Source organism: Phacochoerus africanus, chromosome X (assembly GCF_016906955.1).
Source record: "Phacochoerus africanus isolate WHEZ1 chromosome X, ROS_Pafr_v1, whole genome shotgun sequence".
In the NCBI taxonomy this organism is placed as follows: Eukaryota; Metazoa; Chordata; class Mammalia; order Artiodactyla; family Suidae; genus Phacochoerus; species Phacochoerus africanus.
Window position 1 is genome coordinate 46,216,472 of NC_062560.1, and position 19,968 is coordinate 46,236,439.

The following is a 19,968-nucleotide window of genomic DNA, read 5'->3' on the forward strand; positions in this document are numbered from 1 at the left end:
GTTCGTTAACTGCTGAGCCATGATGGGAACTCCAACTGTAGAGTTTTTGAAGTCACCTTTGATCAGGTCGAGAAAGTTAATGTTAAATTTGTCAAATGTTTTTTTTCCTGCATCTATTGATAAGTTTTCTTTTTTGCTTTAGATTATTGATATGGTAGATCCCATCAATTTTTTTTTTGTCTTTTTGGGGCTACACCTGTGGCATATGGAGGTTCCCAGGCTAGGGGTCAAATTAGAGCTGTGGCCGCCAGCCTACGCCACAGCAACACCAGATCCAAACCATGTCTGTGACCTACATACACCACAGCCCATGGCAACACCGGATCCTTAACCCACTGATCCAGGCTAGGGATTGAACCTGCGTCCTCATGGATACTAGTCAAATTTGTTTCCATTGGGCCATGATGGGAACTCCTCCATTGATTTTTTTTTGTCTTTTTGTTTTTTGGGGGTCACACCCGCTGCATGTGGAGGTTCCCAGGATAGGAGTCCAATCAGAGCTGCAGCTGCCAGCCTACCCCACAGCCACGTGGGATCTGAGCCGCGCCTGCAACCTACACAATAGCTCAGGGCAACGCCTGATCCTTAACCCACTTAGTAAGGCCAGGGATCGACCTGAGTCCTCATGGATGCTAGTCGAGGTCGTTAACCACTGAGCCATGATGGGAACTCCTCCAGTGATTTTTAAATATTGAAGCAGCTTCATATTCCTGGGATAAACCCCCCTTGGTTCTGGCATACTATTTTTATATATTGATGAGTTTTATTTGCTAATATTTTGTTAAGGATTATTACATCTATATTGATGATGGTTGATGGTCTGTAGTGATCTTTTTTCATTTTGTTCTGTCTTTGGTTTTGGTATGAGAATGAACTGGCTTTATAAAATAATTTGAGGGGAGTTCCCTGGTGGCCTAGCAGTTCACCCCTGAAGCCCAGGTTCAATCCCTGGGTTGGGAACTGAGATCCCACCCACATCAAGCCACTGCATGGCATGGCCAAATAAATAAATTTATTTCTAATACTATCAGCTGTTATTTAAGGAAATGAAGTAATTTGGGAAATATTCCCTTCGCTTCTGTTTTCTAGAAGAGATGTGTAGAATTGATATTATTTATTTTTTACTGTTTGGTAGAATTCATGAGTAAAACTACTGGGCCATCTTTTCTGTGAAGAATTTTACCTAAGAATATAATTTCTTTAATATTATGAAATTATTGAAGTTATCTGTTCATGTCCGATGACTTTGGAAGTTTGTGGTTTTTAAGGAATTGTTCTTTTTGTTTAAGTTGTTGAATTTATGTTCAGAGCATTCCTGATTATTGACTCTTTCATTCTTAATATTTGGCAATTTGTATCTTCTCTCTTTTTAGTTTATGAGTCTTGCTAGGAGTTTATCATTTTTATTGATCTTTTCAGAGAACTAGGTTTTGGTTTCATCTGTTTTTCTCCATTTTTCTGTTTTCAGTTTTACTGATATCTGCTCTCATTTTTATAGTTTCCTTTCTCTTGCTTTGGGTTTAATTTGCTCTTCTTTTCCTAGTTTCTTAAAGTAGAAGAGGAAGTCCTTGATTTCAGACCTTTCTTCTTTTCTAATATAAGCATTTAATGTTATAAATATCTCCCTAAGTACTGCTTTAACTGCATGTCACAAATTTTGGGAGACTTCCTCTTTGATGCTTGGACTATTTAGAAGTTTGTTGTTTAATTTCCAACTGTTTGGATATTTTGCTCTTATTTTTCTGTTATTGATTTCTAGTTCAATTCCATTGTGGTCAAAGAAGGTACTTTGTATGATTTTAATTCTTTAAAATTTTTGAAGGCTTATCACCCAGGATAAAGTCTGTCTTGGTGAATATTACATGAGCACTAGAGAAGAATGTATTCTGCTGTTGGATGGATGAGTGTTGTATAAAATGTCAGATTCAGTTGGTTCAAGTTGTTAATTTCTGTATAATTTTTGCTGATGTTCTGCTCTCTAATTCTGTTACTGAGAGAAGGGTACTGAAGTTTTCAACTGTAATTGTGAATTAGTCTATTTCTCTTTTCAGCTTTGTCATTTTTTGCTTTGTGTATTTTGAAAATCTGTTGTTAGGAACGTGTACATTTAGGATTGTTTTATCCTCTTTATAGTGTTTGTGACTTGCTTTTTTTCTCATGTAACAATGCTCATGTAATTGCAAACATCTTTACAGTTAAATTGACATATTTCTTCATCGTCAACTGTATTCTGTTCTTCAACTGTCATTATTTACCCAACCCTCCAAATTTTGCTCTTTGGAGCAAATAACCCTGTAGTGAACATGCATGTACTTGCATTGGTCATAATTGTACTGTTGTTTTTATGGAATAAATTACTAGGAATTTGAAGTGTTAGATCAAAACAATATATATTTAAATTTCTTTTGTGTCTAGACAACTATCCTTCTGAAGTGTCATGCCCATTTGTATATTAGCCAGTACTGAATGAAAGCGATTATTTTCTCATAATCTTGCCAGCATAAGATGTTATATTTTTTCCATTCTGAGAAGTGAAATTTTTAAATGCATTATTTTAATCATGTACAGGAGCATTGATATTTTAAGGAGTCAGTTATTATGATTTTAAGATTTATTGCTTAGAAAAGTCTTCTTCAGTCATAATTATATAAATATTTCTCAGAATTTTTTCTAGAACATTTATAGTTTCTTTACTATTTTTTTTTTGGCCACACCCCAGGCCAGGGATTGAACCCAAGCTATAGCAGTGACAATGCTGAATCCTTAACCACTAGGCCACCAGGTAACTCCTATAGTTTCATGTTTACATTTAAATCTTTATTTGGAATTTGTTTTGGTTTTGGTGTCAGCATTTGTACATCTTCCCCAATGATTGCCTAGTTATTCTAATATCACTTATTTTTCATTATCAACTGGTTTGAAATGACATCCTTGATTACATATATTTGGGTTTGTTTATAGTCTTTTCAATTCTATTCTTTGGTATGTTTGTCTATTCTAACATGAGTAGTATGCTGTTTTTTATTATTAAAGCTTTGTAATACGTTTATTGCCTCTTTACTAATCTTTTAAAAAATAGTCATGGTTGTTTTTCACGTTAATTCTTGCAGGTGAGATATAGAATAATTTTTTTTTTTTTGTCTTTTGAGGGATGCACCCGTGGCATATGGAGGTTCCCAGGCTAGGGGTCTAATCGGAGCTATTACCTCCGGCCTACGCCAGAGCCACAGCAACCCCAAATCTGAGCCGTGTCTGTGACCTACACCACAGCTCACGGCAACACCGGATCCTTAACCCACTGGGCAAGGCCAGGGATCGAACCTGCAACCTCATGGTTCCTAGTCGGATTCGTTTCCACTGTGCCACAACAGGAACTCCAAGATGTAGAATAACTTTGTCAAGTTTTCAAAAATAGCTTGTTGGGATTAATTCAGGGAGAATTGACAGGTTTCATAGTATTGAACTTTCTAAACCAGTTACGTTGTGTCTATTTAGGGACCAGGTTTTCTTTTGCAAGTTTAAGTTTTAAAAGCTCCTCTTTATATTGGTCTCACTGACTTAGAAATATTTTTCTTGGGTATTGAAGAATTTTTTTTTTTTTTGTCTTTTTAGGCCCGCACCTGCTGCATATGGAAGTTCCCAGGCTAGGGGTCGAATTAGAGCTGCAGCTGCCAGTCTACGCCATAGCCACAGCATCGTGGGATCCAAGCCGTGTCTGTGACCCACACCACAGCTCACAGCAATGCCAGATCCTTAACCCACTTGAGCGAGGCCGGGGATTGAATCTGTATCCTCATGGATATTAGTTGGATTCGTTTCTGCTGAGCCACAACAGGAACGCCTTGAAGAATTTTTTTTTTCATTTTATGAATGTTATTCTTTTTCCTTTGATTTTAAAATTTATTGCTAGTATGTTAGGAAAGCAATTGATATTTTTCCTGTATTTTTTTTTGTATTCATCTACTTTGCTGAATTTAGTCATGATTTATTTAATTTACTCTTAGATTTGGTGTGCTTATACTTAGAATTTTTGCTTCTGTATTCATAAGTAAGAGTCCTTTGTAGGTTTTTGGTGAAGATGCTGTCTTTATTAAGTTGTGGTACCAGGATTACTCTAGCTTATTAGTATAATTAGGGAAAATTTCCTACAGTATTAAGTTTAACACAGGAATTATATTTTCCTTGAAGAACTTGCCCATGAACCCACTGGTGCATGATGCCATTTGTGTGTGTCATTCTTTGGTAACTTTTTCTAGTAACATTGATAGTTATCAAGATTTTATTACTCTTCTTCAGTCATTTTTGTAGTTTATATTTTCCTTAAAAAACATCCATTTCTTGGTTATTTGCAATTGTTATTATGGATTGTACATGGTATTCTTTTATAATTCTTTGTAATTATTTCTTTTCTCATTCAAAATGTTGTGTGTGATGTGTTGTCTTGCTCCCATTGTTTGCATGTATGTATACACTCTTTTCCTCAATTTTCCTCACAAAAGTTTTGTTCATTCCTATGGTCAAAGAGCCAGCTCATGGATAAATATATAACTTTTTCTTTTAAAAAAAATTAACACCTGCTTTCATCTCTTTATTTTATTCTTGTTTTGTTAAGGTTTATTTTGTTGTTTTTCCATAGCTTCTTGAAATGAAAGCTTAGTCTATTTTAATTATTTCTGACTTCATAATAAAAGCTCCAACACTATGCATTTTCTTCTAAGTAATGGTTCCAACTACATCTCATTAGCTTTGAAAGAGAGTGTTGTAGCTATCTTGTTTTTCCTCAATAATCTGCAATTGCAATTTTTATTTTTCCCTTGACCCAGGTTTTGTTTTTTTATTTTAAAATAATGCTTACTATTTTTTTTTTCAGATGCCTTGCCTTTCTTTAGTTCTTTTGGTTTATCCTTTTACTGCCAATTTCTAGATTTATTGTATTGTGTATTGAGAATGTGACCTGAATGATAATTTCTGCTTAAGTTAATGAGATTTTCTTCACGGCTTCAGATATAATGGGTTTTTATAAATAATTCATTGATGTTTGAATAAAATACATAGTCTCTATAGGGTCCAAGATCGTTGTATCAATTAATTTTGGCTTAATAATTATTGTCTAATTTATATGCTAATTTATTTGTTTCTGCTTATCAAGGTCTTAGAGATGGGCGATAACAACCTGTAATTGTTGTTTAGTTAATTTGTCGTGGCATTTCTTCACCCTCTCTATTTCACCTTAACCATTCTGTCCCATACAATCTTTTAACACAATTAATACATGTTTATAATATGTGTGTATCCATATATATTTGTGTATATGTATGTACAAAATCAACACCCTTTTCCTCTATCCCTACTTCTCAGAGATAACCATAAATAGTGTAAAGCATACCTTTCTAGATCTTTTTTGTGTGTCTTATTAAGTTTTTGACTATCCTTTCTTAAAAAATCTTAAATTATATGAATAATACATGAATGTGCATACATACATATGTGCATACATGCACACATAAAAATACAGCTTTTTACTGAGTGGGCTGGGTTTTTCGATATTTTTGCTGTATGACCTATTCAAGGTCATGCTGTGTACATTGCTCTACAACTTGCTCTTTCCTTTAAGTCCTGGTAATCTTCCAATGTAAGTATAGATCTACCTTGTTCGTCTAAACTGCTACATGATATTCTACCATATGGATATAGTTGTTTTTTAGTTCATCGACCCCTTTAGTAGACCTTATCTATTAATCGCCCCTCAAAGAAGATGAGATAGTTTGTTTACTTTTAGTTTATTTCTTCTATTTTTAGTCAAAGTAATCTAGACTTTTAGATTCAGATTATTATTGTTTAATACATTACCTTCCCTATAAATATTTTTTAAAAGTCTAGATGTAGATCTGTTTTCCTTATCTAGTATATTGTGTGTCCTTTCAACCTAAAGGTTCAGTCTTTCTTTAGTTCAGAGAAATTTTTTATCTATTATTTATTATTTCTCTTCTGCCTTTTTCCTTATTTTGGTCATGTCTGTATGTGTGTGTGTCTCCAGAATCTATTCTCCTTGGGCATCAAGTTTTCATTATCTTCAACTTTCTTTTATCTCTCAGCTCTGGGCCTTTGAATCATTGATTTGGTTTTGTCAATCTAATATACTGTTCACTGCCTCTGTTACATCTTATTTAAGTGGTTGCTTTTTAGTTAGAAACCAGTCATTCTAGATCCTGGAGTGTTCTCTTTTCATAGATTCAGTGTCCTCTCAGGTCTTGTTGAGAGTATGCTTTTTAAAAGTTTGCTTCGGTTTTTGGACTAAAAAGGTTTCATATGTAGATACTTGTCCTCAGAGCATTTTTCCTTGAAAAAGTACTTGTTTTTTTCATATATCTGGTAGCTTTTCTCTGTTTATTCATCTTTGTAGAAGATGCTCTTTGAGTTTTGGAATTTAACATGAAGTTGTCATATTGGCCTCCTAGTTCAAGACTAAGAGTAATCTTTACATTTTCTAGAGTTTTGTTTATCACTTCCCTTTTGCTGCTTCTTTTCCATTTCCAGATAAAGAGAAGAATTGTTTAGGAAGAATTGGAAGGGTGCACTGGTCAAAGGCAGTTGTAGGGGAAGAACCTTGCTACTGTGCTGAAAGGCTTCTTGTCCTCATTTGGTGTAGCTGCTTGGAATTACCCAGAGCACTGCCAAACCTCTCCAACTGGCATAATGTTAGGCTACTCATTTGGACCCTGATGCTGAGGGGTCAGAAAAATCCTATCGTCTGAAGAATAGGTAGAGGAAGTTAAGTTGTTTGGTTTAGAATGCAAATGGATTTGGTTTAGAATACAACCATCTTCAGTAGTCAAGGGGTTGTCACAAGGATTAGACTTGTTCCATGTAGTCCCAATAGGAGAATTATGTTAGAAGAGTGTTGTCTGTCTCACGTTCAAGGAAGTAGGATTGCTGTAACTGACACAGCTGCTGATTTAAATATTTATTGACTCCAGTTTTCAACCATTCATTCCGATATTATTACCTACACTTTTTGATGTTACCGTTGGCTAACAGTGTGCTGCATGGGTGGCCAGGTGCCTGTGTGAGGTACTGCAAGGAGGCTATATAAGCACTGGTTTTGTCATTTCCTCACAAAGAACTGCCGCTTTCCATTCTTTTTTGATAATTATTTGACCACGATTTGTTTCTTTTTTAAAAATTAAAGTATAGTTGATTTTACAGTTTTGTGTTAGTTTCAGGTGTACAGCAAAGTGATTCTCTTATACATACATATATATTATTTTTTACAGATTCTTTTCCCTTATAGATTATGATAAAATATTGAGTACAGTTCCCTGTGTTATACAGTAGGTCTTGTCAGTTATCTATATATATATAGTAATGTGTGTATGTTAATCAAAAACTCCTGATTTATCCTTACCCCTACTCCATGTTTCCCCTTTGGTAACCATAAGTTTCTATTCTATGTCTGTGGGTATATTTCTGTTTTATATATAAGTTCATTTGTATCTTTTTTTTTAAAATTCCAAATATAAGCAATGTCCTATGATATTTGTCCTTCTCTGGTTTAGTTCACTTAGTATGATAATCCCTAGGTCCCTCCATGTTGCTGCAAATGGCATTATTTCATTCTTTTCTCTGGCCAAGCAATATTCATATTCCATTGTCTAAATATGTCACATCTTCTTTATCCATGCATCCATTGATGGACATTTAGGTTCCATCCATGTCTTGGCTATTGTAAATAGTGCGGCAATGAACAATGGGGGTCCATGTATTTTTTCAAATTATGGGTTTCCCCAGATTTATGCTTAGGAATAGGATTGCTGGATCATATGGTACTTCTATTTTTAGTTTTTTAAGGAACCTCCATACTGTTCTCCATAGTGGCCGTGCCAGTTTACATTCCCACCAGCAGTGTATGAGACTTCCTTTTTCTCCACACCCTCTCTGGCATTTATAATTCATAGACTTGTTGGTGATGGTCATGACCTCATTATAGTTTTGATTTGCATTTCTCTAATAATTAACAATTTTGAGCATTTTTTCATGTGCTTTTTGGCCATCTCTATGTCTCTTAGGAAAAAAATGTCTATTTGTATCTTTTGCCTATTTTTTTTATCGAGTTTTTTTTTTTTTTGGTAATGAGATGTATGAGCTATTTATATATTCTGGGGATTAATCCCTTGTTGGTTGCTTTGTTTGGAAATATTTTCTCCCATTCTTTGGATTATCTTTTCATTTTGTTTATGGTTTCCTTTGCTGTGCAAAAGTTTTTAAGTTTAATTAGGTCTGATTTGCTTATTTTTATTTTTATTTTCATTATTCTAGGAGGTAGATCAAAAAAGATATTGCTATGATTTATGTCAAAAAGTGTTCTGCCTATGTTTTCCTCTAAGAGTTTTATAGTATGCAGTATTACATTTATGTTTTAATCCGTTTTGAGTTTTATTTGTGTGTGTGGTGTTAGAGAATGTTCTAATTTCATTCTTTTACACATGGCTGTCCAGTTTGCCCAGCATCACTTATTAAAGAGGCTATCTTTTCTCCATTGTATATTTTTGCCTCCTTTGTTAAAGATTAATTGACCAAAGGTGTATAGGTTTATTTCTGGGCTTTCTATGCTGTTTCACTTATCTGTGTGTCTGTTTTTATGCCAGTACCATACTATTTTGATGACTATGGCTTTGCAGTATAGTCTGAAGATAGGGACCATCTTCCAGCTCTGTTTTTCTTTCTCAAGATTACTTTGGCTATTCAGGGTCTTTTGTGTTTCCGTATACATTTTTTATTTTTTGTTCTAGTTCTGTGAAAAATGCCATTGGTAATTTGATAGGGATTGCATAGGCTTTGTAGATTGCCTTGGTAGTATAGTCATTTTAACATTGATTCTTCCAGTCCAAGCACACAGTGTATCTTTCTCTTTGTTTATGTCATGTTCGATTTCTTTTTTTTAATGATTTTTATTTTTTTCCATTATAGCTGGTTTATAGTGTTTTGTCAGTTTTCTACTGTACAGCATGGTGACCCAGTTGCACATGCATGTATACATTCTTTTCCTCATGTTATCATGCTCTATCATAAATGACCAGACATAGTTTCCAGTGCTACACAGCAGGATCTCATTGGTAATCCATTCCAAAGGTGATAGTCTGCATCTATTAACCCCAAGCACCCCATCCATCCCACTCCCTCCCCCTCCTCCTTGGCAACCACAAGTCTGTTCTCCAAGTCCATGATTTTCCTTTCTATGGAAAGGTTCATTTGTGCCATATATTAGATTCCAGATATAAGTGATATTATAGAGAAAGACAAATACCATACGATTTATTTCATCAGTGTTTTATAGCTTTGGAGTGCAGATCTTTTACCTCCTTAGGTACACTTATTCCTAGGTATTTTATTCTTTTTTTTTTTTTTGTCTTTTGGCCTTTTCTAGGGCCGCTCCCACGGCATATGGAGGTTCCCAGACTAGGGGTCTAATCGGAGCTGTAGCCACTGGCCTACGCCAGAGCCACAGCAACGCAGGATCCGAGCCGCGTCTGCAACCTACACCACAGCTCATGGCAATGCCAGATCGTTAACCCACTGAGCAAGGGCAGGGACCGAACCCGCAACCTCATGGTTCCTAGTCGGATTTGTTAACCACTGCGCCACGACGGGAACTCCGGTATTTTATTCTTTTTGATACAGTGGTAAATGGGATTATTTCCTTAATTTCTCTTTCTGATCTTTTATTGTTAGTGTATAGAAATGCAGCAAATTTCTTTGTTTTAATTTTGTACCCTGCAACTTTACCAAATTCATTGATGAGCTCTAGTAGTTTTCTGGTAGAATTTCCTATGTATAATATCATGTCATCTGCAAACATTGACAATTTTATATCTGCTTTTCCAATTTGCATCCCTTTTATTTCTTTTTCTTCTTTGATTGCTATGGCTAGAACTCCCAGAACTGTTGCTGAATAAAAGTGGTGAGTGTGGACATCCTTGATCTTAGAGGAAGGAAATGCTTTCAGCTTTTCATTGTTTAATAGGATGTTAGCTGTGGGTTTGTCATATACGTCCTTTGTTGTGTCAAGGTATGTTTCCTCTATACCCACTTTCTGGAGAGTTTTTATCAAAAATGGATGCTGAATTTTATTAAAAGTTTTTCTGCATCTGTTGAGATCATCAGATCGTTTTTATTCTTCAATTTGTTAATGTAGTATATAGCACTGATTGTGCATATTTGAAAAAACCTTGTATCCCTAGGATAAATCCCACTTGGTCACGTGTGTGATCTTTTTAATATATTGTTGGCTTTGGTTTGCTAGTATTTTGTTGAGGATTTTTGTGTCTGAGTTCATCAGTGATATTGGCCTGCAATTTTCTTTTTTTGTGGTGTCTTTTTCTGGTTTTGGTATCAGGGTGATGGGGGTCTCTTAGAATGAGTTCAGGAGTGTTTCTTCCTTTGCAATTTTTTGGAATAGTTTCAGAAGGATAGGTGTTAAGTCTCTAAATGTTTGGTAGAATTTGCCTGTGAAGCCATCTGGTCCTGGATTTTGTTTGTTGGGAGGTTTTTTTTTTTTTTTTTTTTTGAGTTTTTACATCACAGATTCAATTTCAATACTTATAATTGGTCTGTTTATATATTCTCTTCTTCCTGAGTCAGCCTTAGGCGATGTATCTTTCTAAGACTTTGTCCATTACTTCTAGGTTGTCCGTTTTCTTGGCATATAGCTGCTTGTAGTAGTCTCTTATGATCCTTTGTATTTCTGTGGGGTCAGTGTAACTTTTTCCTTTTCATTTCTAATTTTATTGATTTAGGCCCTCTTTTTTTTTTTTCTTGATGAGTCTGGCTAAAGGTTTATCAACTTTGTTTATCTTTTCAGAGAACCAGCTTTTAGTTTCATTGATCTTTTCTATTATTTTCTTAGTCTCTATTTCATTTATCTCTATTCTGATCTTTATGATTTCTTTCCTTCTTCTACATTTGGGTTTTGCTCTTCTTTCTCTAGTTGCTTTAGGTGTAAAGTTAGGTTGTTTGAGATTTTTCTTATTTGCCAAGGCAAGCTTGTATTACTATAAATTCTTAGAACTGTTTTTACTGCATCCCATAGGTTTTGGATTTTTGTTGTTTTCATTTTCATTTGTCTCTAGATATTTTTTCATGTCCCCTTTGATTTTTTTCAGTAATCCATTGGTTGTTTAGTATCATACTGTTTAGCCTCCATGAGTTTGTGTCTCTTGAAGTTTTTTCTTATGATTGACTTCTAATTTTATAGCATTGTTATTGGAAAAAATGCTTGATATGATTTCAGTTTTCTTAAATTTACTGAGGTTTTCTTTATGGCCCAGCATGTGATCTGTCCTGGAAAATGTTCTATGTGCATTTGAAAAGAATGTGTATTCTGCTTTTGGATGGAATGCTCTATAAATATCAATTAAATCCATCTGGTCTAATACGTCATTTAAAGCCTGTGTTTCCTTATTGATATTCTCTCTGGATGATCTGTCCATTGGTATAAGCGGGGTGTTAAAGCCCCCCATTGTTTTTGTGTTACTGTCAATTTCTCCTTTTATGGATGTTGGTATTTGCCTTATATATTATGGTGCTCCTACATTGGATGCACATATATTTACAATTGTTATATCTTCTTGGATTGATCCCTTGGTCCTTATGTATTGTCCTTCTTTATCTCTTGTCTGTATTTTAAAGTCTATTTTATCTGATATGAGTATTGCTACTCCAGTTTTCTTTTGATTTCCATTTGCATGGAATACCTTTTTTCATCCCCTCAGTTTCAGTCTGTATGTGTCCCTTGATCATGAAGTGGGTCTCTTGTAGACAGCATATATATGGCCCTTGTTTTTGTATCCATTCAGCCAGTCTATGTCTTTTGGTTGAAGCATTTAATCCATTTACATTTAAAGTAATTATTGATATGTATGTTCTTACTACAATTTTGTTAACTGTTTTGGATTTGGTTTTGTATGAACTCAATTTCTTTCTTTTCTTTTTTCTTTTTTGGTCTTTTTGTCGTTTTAGAGCCACACCCATGGCATATGGAGGTTCCCAGGCTAGGGGTCCAATTGGAGCTGTAGCTGCTGACCTACACCATACATGGAACTCCCCATGTATAAACTCAATTTCTTGATGCTTAGATGTAATAGTCATTACTTTTCATTTGCACAAACTCTCCTTTTCCATTTCTCATGACATTCTTTTGGAATATGTAGTAGGCAGAATAAAATGTCTTGCACCCTAATCCCCAGAATCTGTGACTATGTTACCTCATATGGCAAAAGGAAATTAGACTATGGAATTAAGATTATAGTCCACTGAATTTAAGGCAGAGTGATTAGGGAGCTCCAGTTGTGGCTCAGTGGTTAACAAATCCAACTAGGAACCATGAGGTTGTGGGTTTGATCCCTGGCCTTGCTCAGTGGGTTAAGGATCCATTGTTGCTGGGAGCTGTGGTGTAGGTTGCAGACGTGGCTCGGATCCCACATTGCTGTGGCTCTGGCTTATGCCGGCAGCTACAGCTCCGATTTGACCCCTAGCCTGGGAACTTCCATATGCCGCAGGTGTGGCCCAAAGAAATGGCAAAAAGACAAAAAAAAAAAAAGATACAGTGATTATCCTGGATTATCCAAATAGGCCCAGTTATAATCACAAGGGACCTTAAATGTGGAAGAGGGAGGCAGAGCATGATGCAATGTGATGGCCACTGCTGGCTATGAAGATGGAAGTGATCCCAAACCAAGGAATGTGGGCAGCTTCTAGAGGCTAAAAAAAAGGATTCCCTTCTAGAACCTTCAGAAAGAAACACAATCCTGCTAACACTTTGATTTTTTTTCAGCCCAGTGAGTCCCATGGACTTATGACCTCCAGATCTGTAAGATATTGAATCTGTGTCATTTTAAGCCACTAAGTGCGTGGCAATTTATTATAGAAGTAAAAGGAAATTAATAAAGACATATTTCTGAGAAGATCCAAGGGCATATCCCCAGAACAGTAAGAATAGCTTCTTTGTTATTCAGAAATGTAATATGTCTATTGCTGAACCAATGTATTTAATCATATTCTGATAATAATTTTACCATCCAAATAGACATCCATTTCTTCAGTGCTTCTTATGGACCTACTCTTTGGTCATTAGGGTCCAGTCAGTAAGAGTAGCTGATAGCAAAGGAGGACCAATAAAGTAAGTGAAATTTACAGTGAGGGTGATTCCTACTCAGTAAAAGGAAGAATTTTCTGTTAAAACCATTGAGTGAGAAATTGTGCTATATTTGGAATTTCTATGGCAGGAACTGAGCAACTATTTGGTAGAGACATGAAAGAGGGGATTCATGCATTAATTAAAGTGTTGGACTGTTACCAAGTCCAAGGTCATTCTGCTTGCCACACAACAGGCCAATAAATCAAGAGATGAGGTGTTGGGGCCAGAAATAGCAACCTTTATTTGGAAGGCTGGGAGTCTAAGATGGCAGACTGACATCCAGGGTCTGGCTGATGGTTTCTTTTATTGAACGAAGAGGAGGGGAGGAGGTAAAGTAAAAAGGCCATAAGTTTTGCAAATATCTCCAGGTTTTGGCCAGACTCCAAGAGAGAATGTATTAATTTCTTTCCTGCAGCCATTCACAGGTGAGCTAGTTCAGGATGCTTCCTGTGAATTAAGTAAAGGTATTTTAGTCTAACATTCAGGCCTGGGGGCAGGATTCCAGGGAGTGGACCATTATGTATACTTCAAGCTATAGGCCACATCTCTTTAGTGATTAACTTTTAGCAGAAGCAATGTCATACAAAGGTTAAAAGGTAAAAGAAACAGATCTAATATGGAGTCAGACTTGTTATTCCCTGTTACAGAGCTAGTATAGAGGGGTTTTTTTGTTGTTGTTTTTTATATAATTATTTTTATTTTTTCCATTATAGACCTGGAAGATAGAATAATGTTTTGTTTTTTAAGGGCTGTACCTGCAGCATATGGAAGTTCCCAGGCTAGGGGTCGAATTGGACCTTCAGCTGCCAGCCTATGCCACAGCCACAGCAATGCACAATTGTTAGCATGGAGCCACATGGGGAACGCCCTAGATTTTATTGTTTTTGAATCCTAAGAGCCTAAGGAGTTGTGCGGAAGAAACATCACTGAGGATTGTGTGGAACCACTGTGTACAGTGCAAATAGTGCTGACACATAGCTTCCTGCAAGGCAAAAGCAGGCAATGGAATCCAGCTCATACCCTGTTTGCCATGCTGTGCATTCTGGCTGTGAGCCTGCTATACACTGAGGCAGGGGTACCTTTTGTTAATTTATATAAAAGTATTGTCTACATGATAAGATGTATGCCAGAAGGGCTGCATTCACCCAGAGAGATGCCTTTTTTTTTTTCTTTTCTAATTTGCACAAAGATGCCATATGGGCCAGCACTAACTCTGGGACTGGGGCTATAAGACATGGTTTCTTGAAGTTTGTAAAAGCAAGAACAAAGACAAATGAGAGAAAGAAGGAAAGGAGGGTTATACTGCTGATGCTTTAATCTCATTTTGGCTTCTCACTTCCAAATGGTGCTCTTGGTACTTGCTCCCAATCCGTATATTTTGATAACATATCTAGTTGGAAAGAGAAGTGAATGAATAAACTAATAAACACGTCTCTGTATTTCAGAGCTAAATAAACATCTCTTTGGGGAGTTCACTGTATAAGGTAGTAATGTTTAGTGCTGGTCTCAGTCCATCAATAACTAATGTTGTGGCTGGACTAGACCTTGAAGTTCTTATTATGACAGCAAGATGCCCTTCAGCAGTAACCATCTGGAAACTTTGAAAAATGAAAAGTTTATTATCTAAAGGACCTCAGACTTACACAGCACCCCTGGAGCCACATGGGAGGTTGAGGTTGGAGGAGAGGGGAGAGAGAGTGAGAGAGCGTGAGCAGTTGAGCATGCAGGCCAGAGGGTTCTGCTCTTAATGGGTTGAGGTTGGGGGCCTAGCGTTTCCGGAGGTCATTCTTTGTCAGTTAATTTAAAACATAAGTGCAGGAATTTAAGGCTTGGGGAGAGGAAAAAAAAAATCAGTTCAAATGGTCAGTTACTAAATCCAATGGTAGCTGACAAAGAAGCCTCAGTGGGGGAGGTGGCCTGGTTCCTTATCTAGTCTTGGGGCTGGCAGTGCGTTCATTGGAGATGGCCATCCTTGAAGTGGATACCTCTTTGAAGTAGATACCTTGGCAATCAAAACTTATGTCCAAAGGAGAAGCCAACTTTTTGGGTTTACACTACAAGTAGCACATGGGGAAAGCCAGCATCTCAGTTTTGGAGATCAAAGAGAAGGTATGTTCACTCAGGTGCTCAGAGAGAAGGCAGAGCATCTCTCTCTGACATTGAGATTGGTCACTTACCCAAATGGGTAGGAATAGATAAGTCCAGGGTCCTCAAAGGCACAGGAGATATAGCCAGGTACCTAGCTAAGGTGGTTCCTGCATTCAGAGCAGAGTTTCAGCTGGCCAGGTCCGGTAGCTCTACTCTCCTCCATGCCACAGACCGGGTAGTTCGATCTATCTGGATATGGCTTTGGAGTTGGACAATATGTGAATTCCTGCCCTGTTTGTGTGTTCCTCTAGATGACCTTTGAGATGAGTCACGAGACCCTGTACTTGGCAGTAAAGCTGGTAGATCATTACCTTATGGAGGTAATATGCAAGAGAGACAAGCTACAGCTCCTTGGTTCCACTGCTTTTCTGATTGCAGCAAAATTTGAGGTGAGCCTGAGTTCATAGGACCTGGAAAAAACGAATCTATTGGTTTCTCTCCATACCAGATATATATGTATTTACGTATGGATGTGTATTTATATGCATGCATGTGAATGTATGTATATATGTATAATATATGTATGTACACACATATGCACATGTGCATATGTGTATATTTGTGTGTGTATGCAATTACATACATGCACATACATCAGTTTTCCTCCCAATTTTTTTGTCTGTCTTCCTTAGCAGGAAAGCTGGTGTTCGGTGCAAATGGTGGCATGTTTGTTTCCTGGCATCAACAAAGTTCTGTTTCTTCTTTGAAGATGTGTGTGTGTGTGTGTGTGGGCATGTTCCTAATTACATGGGTTGTTCTTCTTAAAGCTTCCTTCCGGACTAGTCCCCATTCCCCTTTTCTTCTTCTAGCAACACCATTTCCATCTAGTGGAATCTCAAACTGCATATATAAGAAAGTAGTTCCATATCCAGGTGCTGGAGACATTGAAGCGAAAATGGCCTGGTGTAGACAGCAGTGAGTCCAAATACATTAACTGTTGTTTTTTTTTTTGTCTTTTTGTCTTTTTTTAGGGCTGCACCCACAGCATATGGAGGTTCCCAGGCTAGGGGTTGAGTCGGAGCTACAGCTGCCGGCCCACACCACAGCCACAGCAATGCGGGATCCAAGTCACGTCTGCTCCTGAGCGAGGCCAGGGATCGAACCTGCAACCTCATGGTTCCTAGTCACGTTAATTAACCACTGAGCCACGACGGGGAGCTCCTAAATACATTAATGATTTTTTTTTGTCTTTTTTGTTGTTGTTGTTGTTATTGTTGTTGTTGCTATTTCTTGGGCTGCTCCTAGGCATATGGAGGTTCCCAGGCTAGGGGTTGAATCGGAGCTGTAGCCACCGGCCTACACCAGAGCCACAGCAAAGCGGGATCCAAGCCGCGTCTGCAACCTACACCACAGCTCACGGCAACGCGGGATTGTTAACCCACTGAGCAAGGGCAGGGACTGAACCCGCAACCTCATGGTTCCTAGTCGGATTCGTTAACCACTGCACCACGACGGGAACTCCATGATTTTTGAAGGAGCAGTATAAAAGCAAGTAGCTGGCCTTTCCTTCATAACCATAATCCATCTAACTACTTCATTTGATTTTTTCCTCTTAGATGCCAACTGTTCCCTCCTCAGCTGTATCCCTGCTCTGCTTCCCTCCTTTGCTTTCTCCTTCACTCATCAGTTCCCACACTGACCAGAACCTCCTTAACTCCACCCATCCCTTTCAGTGCCTCCCTGGATTGATCCCCGAATCCCTGCTTTGTACCTGAGCTCACTCTCTAGTGGGTTCCTCCCTCCCTGGCACCCACCCACTCCCTGTTGCTCTTTCCAACCCTCCCTTTCTGGACCCCTCTCTCCCTGCCTCCCTCCCCTCCTCAGTTGCTCCCTCCTTCCATGCCCCACCTCCCTTCCACCCGGGTTCCCTCCCTGCCTCCTTCCTCCAGTGCCTCCCTCCCTCCCTCCCTCCTCCTCCCCCCTTCAGCCCTCCCTCCCTTCCTCCCTTTCTCTCCCTACCCCTTGTTCACTCTCTTCTCTCCTTCTCTAGCTGACTCTCTCCCCTCTTGACCTCCCCCCCCATCCTCCCTTTGGTTCCTCTAGTATCTGCTCCCCTCCCCTCTCCGTAGCTGTCTCCTTCCCCCCCCCCCTTCCTTGTCTGCTCCCTCCTTCTGTCCCCTCCCTGCTCCCTCCTTCCCTCCTCATCTCCCATCCTTGCTCCAAGGTACCTAAGCACTGTGATTCTTCCCCACTTAACTCCCTCCCACCCTCCTTCCCTGTCTCCTTCCTTTGGGCTCCTTCTCTCTCTCCTCCCTCCCTCCCTGTTGCCCTCTCCGGCTCACTTCCTCTCCTACCATCTTGCTCCCTGGTTCCCTGGATCCCCCGCACTTCCCGCTCCCTCTCACTCCCTTCCTCGGCTGCTCCCTTGCACCCTCTTTTCCTCCTTGGCTCCTTCTCTCCCTCCTTTCATCCTCCCTCCCTCCTTCCTGCCCTTGCCCCCTAGCCTTCTCCTTCTTTTGCTTCCTCTTTTCCCTTCCTCCTCTTTCTGGCTCATTTCCTTCCCCCGTGCACTGGCTTCCTGAGTCATCCCATTGCTCACCTCCCTCTCTCTTTTCCCCCCTCTCCCTCCACCCCCCTTTCCCTCCTCCTCCCTCTCCCTACCTAGGGATGTCTTTGGGGCTCCATCAAGTATTCCTTGTCTCAGCCTCAAGGGGGTTTTGAACAAGCAGCTGGGCCTGGGGGGCGGGGGTGCCAACAGAGAGCAGGAGGGAGGAAAAGTGGATGAAGGGCATGCTCTCTCCTAGCAAATTTTGGAAGCTGAAGGGTCCCCTCTTCAGGTTGTCAGGACAAAAGACTAAGTATTTTGGAGAAGGGGTGTCTTCCCCTCACAGGATTGAGAAGCACAGAAAGACTTTTACAAGGGGAGATCTGGGGATGGTACAAAAAGAGAAGAAAGGAAGGAGCCACTGGTGAGTAGAGCAGTGGAAGGGAGAGTTTCCTGTCCTAGGGTTGTCACTAGGTTGCTGGGTGAACTTGAACCAGTGGCTTCCTCTCTCTGGGCCTCAGTTTTCTTCTCTGCAAACCCAGAGGACTGGTCCAGTTTGTGATTTGAAAATACAGATGCGAGAATAACGCGGGGACGGGCAGTGAGATGCAGCTAGAGAAAAGATTCGGGGGGGGAGTTCCTGTTGGGGCTCAGCCGCCTTGAATGCAAATAGTATCCACGAGGAATCCCTGGCCTCGCTCAGTGGGTTAAAGATCCAATGTTGCTGTGGGCTCTGGTATAGATTGCAGATGCGGCTCGGATCCTGCATTGCTGTGGCTGTGGCGTAGGCTGGTAGCTACAGCTCTGATTTGACCCCTAGCCTGGGAACCTCCATATGCTGCGGGTGTGGCCCTAAAACACTAAAACAAACAGACAAAGATTCGAAGGGTCTTCCTGCCTCCTAGTTCTCTCCCTAAGACCAAGGTTCAGCCTGCAGAGGGTGTGACTTGGGAATGGCAAGGTACTCCTTGATTGGGTGGGGTGGGTGGGGGGAGGCAGCGGGTCTTCTAGCCCTTGACCTGACGGGGATCCTCCCAGTCTAGCCCCCTTGCGCATCCTCCCACCCCTTGCAGTCTTCAGTTTCTGCTTAGGCTCTCTCTGTGCCTATCTGCCTCCCTCTCACTGCCCGTTACTCCAGCATTGCCCCCTCCCAATCCTCCTTATTCATTCCTCTGTCTGGGAGACAAAGTGCAGGCTTATTTTCCATCTCTAACTCCCCTTTCCGTGGTCTCCTTCCCTCTGTTCCCTCCAGAGCAGGCCTTAGATTTCTCCTACACGAACCCGGAGGACTGGTCCAGTTTGTGATTTGAAAATACAGATGCGAGAAGAACGCTGGGACGGGCAGTGAGATGCAGCTAGAGAAAAGATTCAGGGGGGAGTTGTCACGCATTAGGAGAGAGCTCATCACTCCCAGTCCCTGTGCCATATTTTGCCACTTCCAGTGCTACAAGAATCTACCCTAAGAAGCCCCATCTGCCTCCCCCATCTTCCAATTTTGTTTTCCAGACGGGCCCCTCAAATCAACCAGAAGTTGGCTCTCGGAGCTCCCCTGAAGATGTATGCTAGGAAATGCTATTACCTCCTATCCTTCCCCCCCTCTCCTCGTCTGCCTTTCACCTCCAAGCAGAGAGGAGGGGGCGGTCTTCACCTGGTTGTCACTGCCTCTCTTTTCCATCCGTAGGAGCCCTGCCCACCTTGTGTGGATGACTTCCTGTACATCTGCGATGATATTTACAAGCGCGATGAGATGCTTGCCATGGAAATCCGAATCCTGCATACCCTAGAATTTGACATCAACATTCCTATTGCCTATCATTTTCTGCGCAGATATGCTAGGGTAAGAGGGAGGAGGCCTAAGTCTTCCTTGCCCCGCTTCTGGGTTCGTCCCCTCCATTCCCAGAGTGGCTGCCTGAGTGGTGGGAAAAGGGAAAGCGGACACCTGGGGGTAGGTTCTTTGGTCCATCCTCCTAGATTGCAATCTTTGTGGAGTGGAAGGAGGGGGAGGGAGAAAATGACAGATTGCCATGGTGTACCTGTAAAGTTTTGAGGTCAGGGCAGAGGAGGGGAGGGGAAGGAGATTCTTTAATCAGGGAGGCACACATGGGAAGTTTGGGGGAGATGCTGGCAAAATCCTCTTCCTTTA

General features: G+C 39.8%; 1 protein-coding gene across 2 annotated transcripts in view; it reads left to right on the forward strand.

Annotated features, from left to right (window-relative positions):
- Positions 1-19,968, forward strand: part of CCNB3 (cyclin B3) — a 65,456-nt gene that overhangs the window by 40,669 nt on the left and 4,819 nt on the right. For both annotated transcript variants that reach the window (XM_047765579.1, XM_047765582.1), the window contains exons 8-9: positions 15,592-15,729; positions 19,507-19,662. In XM_047765579.1, the coding sequence (XP_047621535.1) occupies positions 15,592-15,729; positions 19,507-19,662 (294 nt within the window). The remainder of the gene's footprint in view (positions 1-15,591; positions 15,730-19,506; positions 19,663-19,968) is intronic.